General features: G+C 39.8%; 1 protein-coding gene across 1 annotated transcript in view; it reads right to left on the reverse strand.

Moving 5' to 3' along the window:
- PTPRO (protein tyrosine phosphatase receptor type O) overlaps positions 1–18,541 on the reverse strand; it is a 241,860-nt gene that overhangs the window by 54,563 nt on the left and 168,756 nt on the right. Inside the window, exons 11-12 of the mRNA XM_064591529.1 lie at positions 16,878–17,029; positions 15,074–15,194 (exon numbers count right to left, since the gene is read on the reverse strand). Coding sequence (XP_064447599.1) covers positions 15,074–15,194; positions 16,878–17,029 — 273 coding nt within the window. The remainder of the gene's footprint in view (positions 1–15,073; positions 15,195–16,877; positions 17,030–18,541) is intronic.

Here is an 18,541-nt window from a genome sequence, read left to right on the forward strand (position 1 = left end):
CTATTCAGAACCAGGCAGTATGTCAGAACCGCCCTTCATGTGATTTATCACAGGCAACTTAAATTTGTGTCCAAATAAAAAGAAAGCCGTTTTCTTTCCAGAGACAACTCGACGAGGTTGGGCAGAAGAGTTGAAGGAGGAAAGGGGGGTGGGGTTCAACTTGCGCAGGCGTAATTCACAACAGATGTCAGGATCCCTTTCTCATTTGCACTGGATCGTCCATTCCCCCAAACGTTGTACTGTTGTACTGTCTCACTTCCCCTCTGATGAAAACTGTTGATGAAACATGGGGGCAGCTTCCACTGCCCACATCCTTTATAACTGTCACTGCGAATAGGTATGAGTCAGAGGGTAGGTCCTCCAGTGATTCTGACTGGTGCAGAGCTTGAACCTTTGAAGGCAAGTATGAGGTTGTCTGGGGCAGAGATGGATGATTTTTAGGCTGAACCTTGGTTTTTTCTCTTTACAAAACACACATGAGAGAATTGCCCTTCACAGTGAGTCTCCTGCACTGATTAGATTCCTTAGGACAGCTTTGTATTTTTTTTTTTTCTCCTGATGGGTAGGTAAACTCAGGTTAGCTATCCAACATGAACATTGCCCAAGTCCTGATCTCCAGCTCCAACTTTTTACACATGCCTTTCCAATCACCTACCCTCCATGTTTCCTAATGAGCACCTCCATTCGTTCCCTTGTCTGGGCTGACAAGCTTGAGGCTCTTCTCTGGCTTCTCAAGTGCCAGAGAGCGTATCTTTAAAGAATTCTTGTCATCTCTTCATTGTGTCTATTCCTTTTATTATATTGCATGTTCAGGCTTTTGTCATCACACTTTATCAGTCATTACAACAGCCTCTTCATTCTTTTTTCCTGCTCTTAATCAGTTCTTTCTTCATTCGTCAATGAGGGCTTAAATCATCTTGAAACACTACTTTGCTCACGTTAAGTCCTATCTGTGTAATCATCTATTGTGATCAACGACTATTGCATCAAATCCAAATATGCCAAGTGTTAAAGATCCTACTTACATAGGCCACATATTACCCATCCAGCTTCACCACCATCCCTCCCGCACAGAAATGCTTCCCCTGGTAAAGCCAGTTTTCTCACTGACTATCATACAAGCAGTACTCTTTCTTTCTTTCTTTTTTTTTTAAAGATTTTATTTATTTATTTGACAGAGAGAGTCACAGCGAGAGAGGGAACACAAGCAGGGGAGTGGCAGAGGGAGAAGCAGGCTCCCCGCCGAGCAGGGAGCCCGATGCGGGGCTCGATCCCAGGACCCTGGGATCATGACCTGAGCCGAAGGCAGACGCTTAACGACTGAGCCACCCAGGCGCCCCCAAGCAGTACTCTTTCTTAACTCAGTGTACTTTTTCTTCTACTTGGATCATCCTAAGATCAGGAAAAAGTCTTCTTCTCCCTGAAGCCTTGTCTGTTAACTCAATCTCGATGATCTATCCCTTCTCTGACCTTCTATTACCTTATTTGATCTATGTGAGTAAAGTCCTGATTCTTCTAGGTCCTACTAAATGCTTTAAGAACAGGGGCCATGTGTTATAAATTATTTTGTTTTCACCTTGAACTAGCCACCTGCAATTGTTCAATAAATCTTCTCTACTGGCTGATTTAAACCATAAGTCAAGATTCATTAATCAGAGGTATTAGGATTTAAGCATCAGGCAAGACCAGACACATTGGGGCTACATTTTGATGCTCTCTGTCTTTTTAAAGTGATCATATTGGTAAAATTATCAGCTTTGGTGGCTGAGTCAAAGACCGTCATGAATTACAAGTGTTTTCAGTGGTCCAAAGAGTATGACTTGAATACTGGAGTAGTGGTTTCTTTGGGTCTCACTAAAAATGTGGATCTAGGTGATAAGTAGGATCCTCAGGAAAACCTCCAAAGGGCCTGGGACCTTTGAGCAGCCACGTAATAAAATTTTCTTTTCAGGTGGTATATAGGGGCAATAGATTATTCCAAGGTCACTGTACCCATTATCACTGTATCCTTTTCTGGAAGACATATGCATATTAGCTCTCTAGGTCAATGAGTAACATACACAGATCGCCTGCTTGAGGACTGTTTAGGATCTCTGTGACAGGTATATTTCCTTAGATGTACTGGAGAGAAATTTCACCTGTTATTCCAAAGGAAACAAAGAAAGTCATTGCAATATTTCATAAGTGGAGGTGTAATTGGATTGGAAAGGGCTTCTTTTTTTTTTTAAGATTTTATTTATTTATTTGAGAGAGAGAATGAAATAGAGAGAGCATGAGAGGGGGGAGGATCAGAGGGAGAAGCAGACCCCGTGCTGAGCAGGGAGCCCGATGCGGGACTCGATCCCGGGACTCCGGGATCATGACCTGAGCCGAAGGCAGTCGCTTAACCAACTGAGCCACCCAGGCGCCCTTCATTTAGAATTCTTTATATCAATTCCATGTTAGGATGATACTACGTTGATAGATTTGGTTAAATAAGGTATATTAAACTCAATGTCACCTATCTCTTCTTAGTATTTTGTAATGTGGCTATTAGAAAATTTAAAATTACATCTTTGGCTCTCATTATATTTCAGTTATACAGTACAGGGCTGGAACATTCTTTCCTGTTTGGTAGAGCAGAAGTGTGGAAATTCTTGGCAGAAGCTGGTTGGAGGTTTCCCCATTCTGTTATCTAGCTCCTCTCATAAGAAGGCAAAGTCAGCTAAACTCCATAGCCTAACATGACTTAGATGATTCCTCTTTCTCATCCTCAGGCACAAAACCAAAAGGGAGTAGTGGCTAAATATATTTTTTTAAGATTTTATTTATTTATTTGACAGAGAGAGAGAGAGAACACAAGCAGGGTGTGCAGCAGAGGGAGAGGGAGAAGCAGACTCTCCGCTGTGCAGGGAGCCTGATGTGGGGCTCGATCCCAGGACCCTGGGATCCTGACCTAAGCCGAAGGCAGACGCTTAATGACTGAGCCACCCAGGTGCCCCAGTAGTGTCTAAATATTGTTCAGGCAATTTCGCATGATTATGAATACAATGACATGGAAAAGCCTTTTTATTGGTCTCTCATCTCTGTTGTGGGCTGAATTCTGTTCACCCAAATTCCTAGGTTGAAGTCCTAAGCCCCAGCACCTCAAAAATGTGAATGTGGTTGGAGATAGGGCCTTTAGGGAGGTAAGTTAAAATGAGGCCCTTAGGGTGGACCTCAATCCAATCTGACTGGTGTTCTTATAAGAACAGGAAATTTGGGCAGACAAGGAGAAACCAAAGACAAATGGGAAGAGAGACGAACCATGTGAGGACACAGATGGAAGGTGAGGTCACCTGTAAGCCCGGGAGAAAGGCCTCAGAGAAAGCAAACCTGCTGATACCTGCATCTTGGACTTCTCGCCTCCAGAACTCTGAGAAAATAAGTTTCTGTTGATTAAGCCACCCAATCTGTGATATTTTGTCATGGCAGCTCTAGCAAACTAATGTAGTTCTCTTACTCTTCAAAACATCAAATCCAGTCCAGTTCATAAAAGGGAGAGAGAGGAAGGCCTTAATGATGTTTTGAAGAGCAAACGAGCTTTAAGATAACACACACAAAAACACTTTCTAGAATATAAAGAGCCAGGCAGACATTAGTTATAGAACATCCCCTGGCTAGCACTTCCTACTTCTCAAAATGACATTTTAAACCTTAGCTTCTTCAAAATTCCCTGGCTTCATAATGTCAGATTTCCTTTTGTTTAAAATCACTTCAGAGTCCACAGTATTTGAGGGGAAAACCTGTGGATATGGGGAAAGGATACAGATGGACTCTTTACAAAACAAGGTACAGATACTGGGTTGTTGGCTTTAAAATATTCTCTAAGAGCTTTCTAACATTGTCAGTGTTATACTCAACTGTTCAGCCCTCTTCTTTTCCTTCTCTTCTTTCCTTTTCAATGCCTCTCCTATTTGAGTGGGAAATCCAACTTAATTTTATAAGGAAATTAAGTACAAGGCACAGAACATGGGCAGAAAGGAAAGCTGTAAGGCTATCTCTACGTTTAATTTTGATTGGCTTATGAGAGGCTCAAGCTGTTCCCTAGGATCTCAGGGGAGTGAAGGTGACCTTGGGTAAAGGATGGGCTGGTGCCTGACTCTTATTCTTTGCTCTGGCAGCAAATTTCTTCCTTTCCTAGGGAATCCCAAAGGGAGTCAGGTTGTAATATTTCACGTTAGAGCAGAAGAGAATGTATTTATTGTCTCAAATCCATCTTTTTTTCTGACAATTATTACCTTGTTTCTTATTTTAATAGGACCCATCAGTTTAGCTGCCGATAGAATGATGTTAATGAGGCCAAGATTATATCCACAAGGGCCCACTAGTTTCATTCTGTTTATAGTTTATACCTCTAAAGCTGGTGAGTCCTTTTACAAATGTGTGACATTGGTGATAAGGGGAATTCAATAGAAAAAAACATTGTAAAAAATGATCGATATGATAAAATCTGTTTTCAATCCTCAGCATCACTGACAGCAATTTGCGAGTGTCCTTTTCATACATAAAGGATGGCCTTTAACGTCTATATTATTATCGGTCTTTTAAAAATAAATATATTTTTTATTTTCCTCCCAGCAGGCCATTCTACCTTAAGGAGTGTAAGCCTAACTTATATTCAACTAGGTCAAAGAAACATTTGTGACTTTTACAGTGCAAGCCACATAAATTACGTTCAGCTTGGTCAAAAACAACATCCGCAAAAGAAAGCACTATTTGAAAGGGGAAAAAAAGTGTTAGAGAAATTATTCATAGTGGGTTGAGATTGGTAGGCAGTGAAATTAAGAAGATGAAAATATACATTAAATAACAGAAACCTGGGTTAGATCCAAAGTTTACTAAACCTATACAAAGCCTATTCTCTTGTCAGTTTAGGGAGATTCTTTTAATAAGTAATGAGAAAATTTAAAAACAACATGGGGAACTATTTAAAAAATTCAGGCAAATATTACATTATAATCAGGCCCTTTCCATATGCAAAACATAGGATTTTCTCAGGAATTAGAAATACCCATGGGCGCCTGGGTGGCTCAGTCGTTAAGCGTCTGCCTTCGGCTCAGGTCATGATCCCAAGGTCCCGGGATCGAGTCCCGCATCGGGCTCCCTGCTCGGCAGGAGGCCTGCTTCTCCCTCTCCCACTCCCCCTCCTTGTGTTCCCTCTCTCGCTGTATCTCTCTCTGTCAAATAAATAAAATCTTAAAAAAAAAAAAAGAAATACCTGTGATTTCTATCACATTTTAAATAAATTCTTTATGCCTTAATGATAGCAAGTGTAATATCCCCTTCTGTGAGTCACTGGGTGTTTTTATGATTTCACCAGCTCTGGTAACTTCTAAAGATAAGTAAAATTTTTCAAAGAAAGCTCTCATTTAACCTTACTTAGTTTCAAAACAACATTTCCGACTTCCTCCTTTTTGGGTTCCAAGAATATGGTTTTTTACCTAGCATTTTTATTTAGTTAGGAGTTATTTTTGCCAAATTCTTAGAAAAAGGTCACTACTCTTATTGTATCATTAGCCTTGTTGCCTTTACTCTGAACTCAGGCATGAACTAAATTCTGAAACTGGAAGAGACATTAAAGATCATTTAGTTCAGACCCTCACTTTACAGACGAGGCAACTGAAACCCAGAGGCCCTAACCCACTTTCTTTTTTTTTTTTTTTAAAGATTTTATTTATTTACTTGACAGAGAGATAGAGAGAGTAGCAGAGGGTGAGGGAGAAGCAAACTCCCTGTTGAGCAGGGAGCCCAACATGGGGCTCGATCCCAGGACCCTGGGATCATGACCTGAGCTGAAGGCAGCTGCTTAACCCACTGAGCCACCCAGGCGCACCCCTAACCCACTTTCTAAGGTAACACAACTTGCCTGTGAGAGCAAGAACTGGGATCCAGACCTCTGTACGCCTAGTTAAGGATCTTTTCTATACCTGGATTCCTCCCTAAAAATGTGGGTATTTGCCATTCATTTCCATATAACTGAGGATGATGGGGCCTCCTGAAAAGTTCCTCTTTCTAGAAGACCAACTTTTCCAGAGTGGGCACTTGCTTGTACATGGAGATCAGTGCCAAACAGCACAGTCATGGCCCTATCTGTCCATCATCCAGATTCTTCCAGTATGTTGAACAGAAACCTACAAATTCTGCAAGTCACTTTATGGTATATAGGAGAAGTGCTTTTAAGGAAGTGCTGAAGTTGTGTGGCTTGGCTGTGGGCAGCTGACAAATGGCTGTGAAACTCAGAAGAACACAGTGAGAAATGGGAGAGAAGGAGATCGAGAAGGGGCATCAGTTAGTCTTGGGATGAGACGGAGCCATGGAACAGTGACATGCCTGGCAGCCCAACCCAGAAGATAATGCTGGCACGAGGCTGTTGGCCATGGAGGACTCTACAAGAAGGGTAGCATGGCAGTCATGATCCTCTGAAAACCTAAAGAACACGTTTGTAAGAAGTCCGTAGCAGAAGTCTTCCACAAGCTTCCATCATCGCCCCCACCTGACTCGCCTACCCCATTGGTGCCCATATACTCTGTCACTCTTCCTTACTACAGATTCACCCAGTCTCGGGCTGCCCCCTCCAGTGGCACCCACGGTCCTGCCACTTTTGGCCCAAGCAAGGACATCATTTTAACGAGTGTCATCTCTAACCATCCTGCCCCATCAATTTTCCCTGTTCTGTTGAATCATTCTGATCAGCCCATTGAAAAGCTGTTTCCACCCACTCCAAAAAATACAAAGAAAAAGAAAACAAATCCAACAAAAAAGATAAAAACTCTTGGATTCTGTCTTCAGCTCCTGCTCATTTTTTCTCCTCTTTATAATCACACCCCTCAAAAGTTTTGTTATTCCAGCTGTCTTCAGTTGTTCTCCTTTTATTCTCTCTCGAATTACTTTTAATATTTGAAACATTTTGTCTTCACTACACTCCACCCAAATGCCTTCTCCCCAAATCACCAATGACTTCTGCGTTGCTCACGTCAGCAGTCAATTCTCGTTCCACATCTTACTTGACTTACCAGCAGGCTCGACAAGTTGATCAATTAAGCACTTTCTTTGCTTGGTTCTTTGGACATCACACTGCTTTGTGTTCTTTCTTACTTCACGGGCATTCCTTCTCAGGCTCTTTTACTGGTTCCCTCACACCACCTCCATTTCTTAAAGCTGGAGTGCCAGGGCTCAGTCCATAGATAGCATTCTTTTTCCTTAATTCATTCCCTGATGACCTCATCAAGTCTGTTTCCTGACTACCTTCAAATTTATACTTCCCAGTTCTGAAATCTCCCAGAATCCAAGCTCCTTTAACTGCCCACTCAACATCTGTTCTTTAATGCTTAACAGACACCTTCAAATATTGATGCATCCAAACCTCAGCTTCTGGTCTTTCACCCAAATCTGCCTCTCCCATAATCTTCCTTTCTGACTGCTCAGGACCCATATCTTGGCATCTCTCAAGACTTACTTCATTCGTTCATAGACAACATCTAAATCCAGCAGTGGACTCTCTCAGCTTCATCTTCAAGATAAATTTTGAATCTGATCACTGTTCATCACCTTCATCGCTACCACCCTGGTGCAGGCAAGAATAATCCCTTATTTGGATAGATGCAATAGCCTCCTAACTTTCAGTTAACTATGTAATTTATCAGAAGTGTCCAAATTGAAATACTTTTGGGGGAAGAAAAGGATTGCAAAAGAGGGTGACTGGCCTTTAACTGATCCATAGCAGGTGTAAACTGGTATTATCTGTGGTAACTCGAATGTATGGTCACCTTATCTATCTGCTTTCCCATTTTACCTCGATTCCTGAACACTCTATTTCATACCAAAGTGATCTTGTGAAACTTGTCAGGTCATGTGACTCTGTCCCTTGAACCATCCAGTGCAGTACCATCTCACTTGGAATGAAACGTCTATTCAATGACCCTACATGATCTGTTCCCTTGTTACCTCTCTGTCCTTTTATCTATTACTCTTCCCCTTGTTCCTTCCACTTCAGCCATACTGTCTTCCTGACTTTTCCTTGAACCTTCCAGGTACACTACTGCTTCTGGAGCTTTGCACCTGTGGTTCCCTCTGCCTACAAAACCTCCCAGTTATCTGTTTGGCTCACTGCCTCACCTCCTTCAGGTTTTGACTGAAATACCACCTTCACCATGAAGCTTAACCTATGCCACCCCCTACAAAAATTGCACCCTACTCCCCATAACACTTTTTTCACTGCTTCATTTTTTCTCCATAACATGCGTAACCATCTGGCATCCTTATATTTATGTTTATTGTCTCTTTTTCTCCACTAGAATGAAGGTAGAAATTTTTATCAGTTTTGTTCATTTCTGTATTCTCAGCACCTAGATTAGTATGTAGCGCATAGTAAATGCTAAATAAATATTTGTTGATGTATAGAATGAATTAATTTTTTATTTTTTAAAATTTATTTGAGAGAGAGAGAGAGAGCATGAGCAAGGAGAGAGGGAGAGGGAGAAGCAGACTCCCCCACTGAGAGGGGAGCTCAACGTGGGGCTTGAGCTGAATTAATTTTTTAAAAGTACAGTATCTTAATTTATTAGCTTTTTTCTGACTGGCAGCCCATAAGTAAGTAAGTAAATAAATATAGATGGATGGATGGATAGAATGGATATGCATATTTTCTTTCTTCTTTCACTTTCTCCTTCCCTACCCTTCCATGCATTCATTCATCCACCTTTCTTTCCTTTTCTCAGTGCTACATTGACACAATTTAGTCACATTTGTATCTTATTAAATTCGTTTCTTTTTGGTGGGGGGTGAGAGGGATAACAAGGTAGTCCCTTACTAAGAGAGGATCCGAGAAAAGGGCACGGGTGGATAGGGAGAGGTACTTTAGACTTCAGTGTGTTCTGACTTACAACACTTAACTCACTTCCTGCGAAAAATAAGGACTGCATATATCCAAGCAACTATTTCTAAAATTGTAAACTCAATGATTTCAACATAAGAATAAACAAATTTTCTCAACTGAGAGTGAGATCATGAAGGGCAGCACTGTGTAATAGCTGGGCTTTTATAAAGTCAGAAATTACTTTTCATCAAAGTGTAAATAATTATTTGTAACCTACTGAAATATTATGAAAGAGAAAGAGAGAGATTGTAATATGCCCCAAATTCCTAACATCTAAAAGTATTTTGATTCTTTTTTATTTATAATCAAACTATGTTTTAAAGATTTCTAATTTATATAAAACCTTTCGTGATTGAGATTAAGAAAATCAAACTAATGTTATTAATACCCAAATTCCAAAAGAGGAACAGAGAAAGCCACCCAAGTGGTGTGAAACACCTCCCAGCTCTGTTAGAAGGGTTCACTAAAAAATGAAGTTTTTAGAAAAAAAAATACACTCCAAATCCAGGAAGACATAAGCAGCAGGTGGATAAAAAGGGCTGAATCACTGTTTCTCCATCCAGACTCAACAATATGTAAAGTCAAACTTCTCTAGGTTCCAAGTTGCTCAAATGAAGGCATTGTACTGAATTATCTCCAAATCTCTCCTAGCACCTCAAAGGACTGAAGTTACCTTATCTTGAACCTGTCTGAACACAACTGCGGTCAGGATACTGCAGAATTTTGACAGTGATGGTGTATACATTCTGTTTCTGGTTTTCTCTGACCTCATTGGCTGTACCATCCCAGTGTCTCTTGCTGACTCCTGCTCTGCTCAATGTCTAAGTGCTGGAGTGGTTCTTTTCTATTTCTGCTTACTAGTTAGTGATCTCATCCAGACACTCCAAAATTTCTATCTCCAGTCCAGAATTCTCCCCTGATTTCATCTCTAGACACATAACAATAATCATTTTATTTGACAACTGTACTTGGATGTCCTCTCAATTTTTTTATGTCCAAAGAAGAATCTGTGCTTCTCACCATACCCTCAATTTATTCCTCTTCTAGTTTCTTTAGTCCTCAACCTCAGTGAATTGTACCACCATCCACCCTAATTGCTCAAGAGCAAAGCCTGAAAGTCATTCTTAATTTCCCTTTCTCTTATTTCCTATTTTCACCCCACCAGAAAGCTCTGTGGACACAAGGTCCAAAATAACTCCTGAATTCTGTCCATTTTTCTCCATTATTACCACTTAAGTCAAAGTTGCCTTAATTTCCCATGGAACTTATTGAATTAGAATGCTATTTTTAAAGATTTATTTATTTATTTGAGAGAGAGAGAGAGAGAGAGACAGAGAGGGGGAGGGGCAGAGGGAGAGAGAATCTCAAGCAGACTCCACACTGAGCACAGAGCCCAACATGGGGCTTGTTCCCATGACCCTAAGATCACGTCCTGAGCCAAAATCAAGAGTTGGCTGCCCAACCGACTGAGCCATCCAGGTGCCCCTAGAGTGCTATTTTTAAGCTTAAGACACATGGTCCCTTAATTGGTCTCCCTGTCTTCATTGGTGACCCAACAATCATTCCTCCCTTGAGCAACCAGAAGGATTATTTTAAATATGTTAGATTGTTTATTTTTAATTCTCTCCATGCTCTCTTATTGCATTCAAAATAAAATCTCAACTCCATCTTCTTAGAAATCCTATATAATCTGGCCTCTGCTTATTCCCTCTGCTTAGCATGCCTTTTTCCAAACTTTTCATGGCAGATCCTTTCTTGTTATTCGTATCTCTCATCATTGCATTCTCAGAGAAAGGTTTTGCTGCATATGCAATCTGTCCCACACTGCCCTGTTTTAGTACAGTACACAGCAGATCATAAGTTCCTTGAAACTGAAAGTAGCCCTTTGAATTCACTACTACAAGTAGTCTGGCAACTGGACAATTCTTACAAGGTTCTCTGTATGTATTCATTAAATGAATGAATGAATGGATACTCCACTACCATAGAGCTATTTTGTGATATGCCCAACACTCCCCCTCCTTATTTCTTTCCTTTTTTTTTTTAAAATGGTTGATCATCTGATGTAAACTTACCAAATCCTCTTCAGGTTGGCTCAGAGTTTTAAGTGGATTCACCAAGACCAGAAGTTATGACTGGTTGCTGGTTGAAGCCATGGTTGCATGTCAACAAATAAGTTCTTGTAAAATGACACGTCTTAGTGCAGATTTGATTGATATTTGTACTGACTGCCAAAAAGAGCTGTCATCACACACCACCATGATACCGTGAGACTCCTGGCAACCTAAATTCTTAATAGGATGACTGGCTCAATGCCCCGCAAACAGCACCACTGTTGGTAGGGTCTTCTCGTCGATGCTTATTGAGGATATAATAGCTGAAAATCCTTGGCAATTGTTTGAGGGCTCTCTATCCTTGTACATGCCATCTTGGATTAAGTTATATTATACTGGATTCATCAGTAGCCTGTTTTTTCCCCACAGATGTCAATTCTGCCCTCCATGATGGCAAGTAGAACAAAGAGGCTTTTATCACAGCGAAACTGAACGAAAGGTTAGCCCAACCAGTTTGTTTGTTTGTTTGTTTAGAGAGGGAGGAGGGAGAGCAGAGGGAGAGGGAGAGAAAGAATCTTAAGCAGGCTCCACACCCAGCTCGGAGCCGGACACAGGGCTTGATCTCACAGCCTTGAGATCATGACCGGAGCCGAAATCAAGAGTTGGATGCTTAACCGACTTCGCCACCCAGATGCCCCAGCCCAGCCAGCTTTGGTCCCAGCTCTAACAACATCATTCTGATCCAAACAAGCCCTAACAATCTGTGTGCCAAAGCTGCATGTTTCCGTAAAGTAGAATTAATATGACTTCTCCGTATACCACATGAATGCCATAAGGAAACATAAAGTGACTAGAATGAAAGTTTTGTGAAATACAAAATACCTGCAATCAGTTATTACTAAAGTGAAATGTTATTTTACTTCTCTGAAAGGTAAAACTTGCAATATTATTTCCAACTTTGAGGTCTGTGGTTGCAGTGTGGTTTGATGAGTATCTATTGAACATCTGAAGTAGGCAAGGCCTTGTGTGTTATGGGAAATTGGAAGAGCTGAAAAACCGCAATAATGCGATTACTAGAATAGAAAATAGACTATTAGACAAATGGATAAAAAGTGAGGTTATTTAGTTTTCAGGGGGGAAAAAGGCTGAGTTCAGGCCCAGTATATATACATTGTCTTAGTTTCAGAGAGGAACAATAGAGAGGCAATATTTCACCTTATATTTAGATCACAAAAGGGAAAACCTTGCTGATTCCAAGAAATAATTTCTATGGAAACTTGCCTTCTCTTCTTGAAAAGTTTAAAGGGCCTTTCTAAAGTGGTTTAGGTAGTTCCATCTATTAACAGGGAGACATGGAGGCTCGAAAGCTCATGATAAATTTAGGAACTATCATGATTTTCACTCCTACTCCTTTGTAGTGTGAGTATAGTTGTATCAGCTCATGATTTTAACTCATACTCCTGATCATATATCAGCCATGATGTAAAAAATAAAAAATAAAAAATGAAAAATAACAGTGAAGCTCGCAATAGGTTCACTGAATGCTACTTTGGTAAGACCTAGCTTTGAACTTCGAGGAAGACTAAAAAAGACCAAATGAGTTAGAGAAATCAGCTAGGACCCAAGAAACACTTACAGATTCCTGTCATCATGAAGCTGGGGAAAAGAAAGGCATGGGGAAAGTGAGCATAATCTTTAAGCAATTCCAGTTACCTAGAAACAAGTTTTGAACTGATTTTTATGTCCACGGAGGACAAAATCAGACATAACAGTTGGAATGGATAGGCAGGCAATTTTTTCTTAATAGAAAGATCATACAAGGTTGGAAGCTGATGATCTTCGCATTCCTAGAATTGAAGTATAGATAGCTGGGGAAGAAGAGCAGATTGCCTGCAGTGAATGAAATTGAACTTGTGGTTCTCAGTGGGAAGGTGTTTGTAAGTTTGCAGGAATGTTTTTAATAGTCACAGGGAAGGTTGCTAACTGGCCTTCTGTGGGCAGGAAGCAGAAGTGCTAGATGTCCTGAAATGATCAAGAAAGCTCCAAACGGAAAAACTGTCCCATGTCCCACATCTCATATACCTTTGTAATGTCACACCAGTTATAGATACGTTATAAATATAACTGCAAGTACTTTACCACATGATAATCTTGGGAATTTTTTTCAAGAAGTTAGGTAAAATAATTTAGAAGAAAGTTGTCATGAAGAAGAATTAGGTGTTATTTACAAATTATTCAATAATTTGCTTTTTCTGCCCATAGTATCTATTTAACGTGTTATATATTTCCAACTACCTATTTAATTTTAAAGGGTTCCAGTGCAAGGATTTAATTTTTCCAATGGCAAATATGAGGCACACACACACACACAAAGATTTAAGACTAGTGTCTTATGCACTGAATTACAGTGAAACACAACTATTGGGGAAACTAAGGAAGACTGTGTTTTGTTTTGTTTGGGATTTTCTAAGAGTTTTCTAAAGGTACATCACTGCCAGCAAATGCTACTCAGGGTGTCTGAGCTTCTTATAAAACACCCTGGATCAGACTTTTCTTCTTTTTTAAAAAAGATTTTATTTATTTGTTTGAGAGAGAGAGAGGGAGTGAGAGTGCACTCATAGGGAGGAGGGACAGAGGAAGAAGGAGAGACTCTGAAGCAGACTCCATGCTGAGTGCAGAACCCAACCTGGGGCTTGATCTCATGACCCTGAGATCATGATCTGGCCAAAACCACGAGTCAGCTGCTTAACTGACCGAGCCACCCAGGCGGCCCTCCCCCTGGATCCATCTTTACTTACAGCTGCACATCTGAACATATGTAGTAACCGTGACAATTTGACACTCTTATGAATAGGCTTAGATACAGAGTCTAAATTAGCAGACGTCTGAAGCAGTGATGTCAGTAAGTTGCATTAAGTGTTTTGAAAATATTTGTATTGCTATTCTCTATACTTTTCATTTTCGAAATATGAAGAGGAGATCTCTGCTGTGAAAATGACACATTGAAGTGCATTTGTTTCCAGCTTGCCCATCGTACACTGAAACTACCCCACAACAGTTTGCCAATCTATTCTCTTTTGCCTGCTGCTGATCTTGGACTCTTATCTCTGAGGTCCCTTTATGTATCAGAAACTAAATGTATACCTCGCTACATGGAAGACTGTTGAATGTAGAAGATGCGTTTTGTGTTAAACAGTGTCACTTCCTAGTTGTATTTCATAATATAAATAATTTTGACACGACACTACACAATAATTTCTAGCTCATTTGCAAGAATATTATACTTTCCTCATTTTCCATCATCCACAGCCCATTATTTTTCTTGGCATGTTCTCTTTTACTTTAATTAAGGTTATTTTCCTCTTTCTCTCATCATATGCAAATATACCTAGTCTCTTATCATAACACTAGGTTTTATTCAAGGGTCCACCTGTACTTATGCTTGCTCAGTTATTTTACTCACTTTTTCATTTACTTTTATACTTGTACGGAAGGACTACCGATTCCTTTGCATCTTGTAAACTCAAACTTGTTCATTTTAATTATTTGTAGTCACAGGCAATTTCATTATGACTACAGAAGAACTGTATCTGAACAAGTACATAGGGGATCCATACAATTTTGTTATATATTTTTTAAATTTTATCTTGGTTTTAGATTAGAGTTAGGACATTATATCAACATAAAAAATCAATATGTGGGTTATTTTATGTACGAATTTCAATTTGAGTTATTAAAGAGGGCATCACATAATGCTCCTATGAGAAGGAATGGTGTCTGATAGGGTTGAGAACACCATATTAGATAATCTCTAAAATCTTGTCTCCTCTAAATTCCTCAGACTCCTTGGTTTCTCTAATCTCACTAATGATGGTGAATACTCCTGTCTTTCAGCAGAGTAAAAATTTCTTTCATGAAAACTCATAAGTTGAACTTAACTCATTTAGTAGTATACATGTTTATTTTACACTTACAAAAGAGAGTGAACCATTTTTCTGTTATTTCACTGAATTGAGAAGACATGACAAATCAAGAGATGCAAACACCAGTTCTCTGGACATGACTATTGTCAACACACACACACACACACATACACACTCACGCGCATGTGCATTCTTCTTACCTAGCTTGACAAGCTGGAGCATGGAGGTATTACTTCCTCGTTCTGTGCAAGCGGTTACTGAGAGGTTGTAGATATCTCCTGGAGGCAGGCTGAGAATTGCAGTCATGACATTGCGTGTGACCTGCAAGATCCATCAAAATCAAGGGTTTAAACTTCTAATGAACTTGAACTAGAATACCACTCCAAACAACGACAGGGCTATAGCAGGCATTCCCTCTCTGTTCTGTGTAATCAATCTACAGTTGATCACAACCTTATGGATACTTTGTTTCCTTTGAAAATGTTATAAATTCCTCAACTGAGCCAAATGCAAGGTAGCTCTAAAAATGCATAATACCTATCAGAATATTTTTTGCAATTAGTTTTCTTTTTTCTTTTTTTTTAAAGATTTTATTTATTTAATTGAAAGAGAGAGAATGAAAGAGAGAGCACGAGAGGGGAGAGGGTCAGAGGGAGAAGCAGACCCCCTGCCGAGCAGGGAGCCCGATGTGGGACTCGATCCCGGGACTCCAGGATCATGACCTGAGCCGAAGGCAGTCGCTTAACCAACTGAGCCATCCAGGCGCCCTGCAATTAATTTTCTATTTGGAATAGGTATTCCTCTGATATTTTTCCTCATCTTCACAGCAAATTGTAGAAAAGGCATTTGCTGGGTTGCCACTGATGTATACATTACTCAGCCCTAGCTGGGAAGCTCCGAAGAAACCTAGTCACGTCTACAGCCACCTGGCTTCTTAATGAAAGACGGAATTTCCCAGTCTCCCTTATAGTTAGAGGGGACCGTGTGATCCACCTCTGACCAATCGATTGTCAGTGGAAGTCACACGGGCAGCTTATAATTCTGTCCACACCCAGGAAGTGCTGGGCTACCACACCTTGTCTTTTCCTCTCCCCACAGGCTAGAATATGGATCTAATAACTGTGCAGGTTCACCCATGCAAATGAAGACTACACCGTGGTAGATGGAACAACAGGATAGAAAGAATCTGGACCCCTGGATGATTGATCCCTTACAGCAAAGGTGCCCTCATAGTCCTGTGCCCGCACGAGAGAAACAAACTTTTATTTTCTTTGAGCCACAATCTTCGAGTTTTGTTTTTTGTTGTTTTTTTTCCAGTAATTTAGTCTGTACCTTAACTAATGTAATGCCAAATAGTTTAATAAAGCAGAAGAAAAGAAATCAGTATTTCCAACGTACTCAAATATTTAGGCATTGGTGATACATGGAGAAAATTTTAAAACATATTCACTGTGGTTTTCTTGAAAATGTTTGACATCCTGAAGGAAAAGCTCAAATCCTAACTTTAAATATAAATGAATTACTATGGGGCACCTGGGTGGCTCAGATGGTTAAGTGTCTGCCTTCGGCTCAGGTCATGATCCCAGAGTCCTGGGATCGAGCCCTGCATTGGGCTCCCTGCTCCTCGGGAGGCCTGCTTCTCCCCCTCCCTCTGCCACTCCCCTTGCTTGTGTTCCCTCTCTCGCTGTGTCTCTCTCTGTCAAATAAATAAATAAAATCTTAAAAAAAAAAAAAGTTTGACATCCTGAAGGAAAAACTCAAATCTTAACTTTAAATATAAATGAATTACTAGTTATAACTAGTACAGCTCACTATTAAAGAGTAAAAGGTAAACTCTCTGAAAGGAAGAATTCAAATTTTACTGTCCTATCATCGGAGCCTAAAACAGTGCCAACAAGCATAAGACATTTGTTTAATGTTTCAATAAATGTCTGCTTAATGGTTTTCAATAGTTTATGTAAATGAATGTTCAGATGCCCCATACTGGGATTCAAAGAAACATACACTCTTTTTAATTTTCTTCTTTCCTTCTGCAACAACCATCCAGTGTAGCATTCTAGAATGGGAGAGGTCAGTTTTGTCATCACCATATGTCCAACTGATATATAACAGACTGTTGAAATACTCCACAGATGTGATTTCCGGAGCAACTGGGGCTAAAGGAAAGAAAGAGGTGCACTTTAGTTTAAGAGACTAACAATAATTAAAGTACTTCTCAACAGAGCATGAAATCTCATGTGGAGTTAATTTAGAGAATTAAAGTTCACACCATATGATGGTCCTGGGGATCCCTGGACCTCTCAGTAGTATGTGAAGGTTGGTGGTAAAAGGTGGACACTTGTTTCCTGGGGCCCCACCTTGTATGGCTCAGACACAAGGCAGTCAGACCCATCTGTACCTGAGGATATCGGGTCTTTATACAAATTTCATGGTTAAAGATTCCTGAAATGTTCACTTCTTTGAGTACACTTGTATCAATAAATTAATAGTATAAGGTGTGGCTGAACTTATTTTCCAAGCAGTACTGGAAAATTTGGGGTCCTATAAGAGTAAATTTTTACTTGTGGTGCAGCAAAGATGTTTATGGAAATAAAGGACAATAGGGTCAACAATTAGAGGGACAGAAAATAATTATTGTTTCTATAAAATAATAAGGCAATATCATTGATAGTGTCTAACCAAAGCTTTGCAAAAAGTGGGCTCTAACTAAATGTTGCTGAAACAAGTAACAAGGGAAGGCAGGAAGGGCTCTTTGCTAAAATCTAACACTGAGTTTATTAATTTTTTAGTTTTCTCACACATTTAAATTTAAATTATCTCTAGTGGGGAGGAGAGTTCTTTAGAAGATTTGTAATTTATGAGCTCTCAAAGCGTATTTTAATTATTTTTTAAACTAACTGATAATTCTGAAGATTTTTAGGAAACACATTCACAGTTGAATTTAAAGTCCATGTGTATGTTGGTTTGAAGACAAACAGGTGTTCCATTCTGAAAGACAGCACAAAACCAGCTGAAATATTTGGAGGAGAATTTCCATAAACCATGAAGATTCATTTTCCTCAAGATTCTACAAGTACTCATAACAAGCACTCATAACTATGCTTTCAAGAACAATTATTCACTGAAGAGATTTGTAATATATAGAGTAAAAAACATTTCTGTTTCAGGGCACGTGGGGGGCTCAGTTGGTTAAACGACTGCCTTCGGCTCAGGTCATGATCCTGGAGTCCCGGGATCGAGTCCTGCATCGGGCTCCCTGCTCAGCGGGGAGTCTGCTTCTCCCTCTGACCCTCCTCCCTCTCATGCTCTCTGTCTCTCATTGTCTCTCTCGCAAATAAATAAAATCTTAAAAAAAAAAAAATTAAATGTTTAAAAAAAATACTGTTTCATGTGAAATTAGAGTAGTACTTCTATATGTTTGACAATAAAATCTTGAAATACCAGTAATGTATCTAGCAAGTAACACAAAACTGCATCCTATTTCAGAATAGTCTAATAAAAAGAATAATACCTTTGGCTTCTTTTCTCTTAATATATTTCTCTGTACTTCATTATATGTATATATCTATACTTACATTTCTTCAAAGGATATTTTCTCATGTCCTAATTCTAGTAAGGGCGAGAAATGTATTTAAAATTGCGAACCCAGAAGTGTATAGCTCCCCTCA

This window comes from Mirounga angustirostris, unplaced genomic scaffold (assembly GCF_029215605.1).
Source record: "Mirounga angustirostris isolate CCGP_5_RB_7025 unplaced genomic scaffold, mMirAng1.0.hap1 SCAF_5, whole genome shotgun sequence".
Lineage (NCBI taxonomy): Eukaryota > Metazoa > Chordata > Mammalia > Carnivora > Phocidae > Mirounga > Mirounga angustirostris.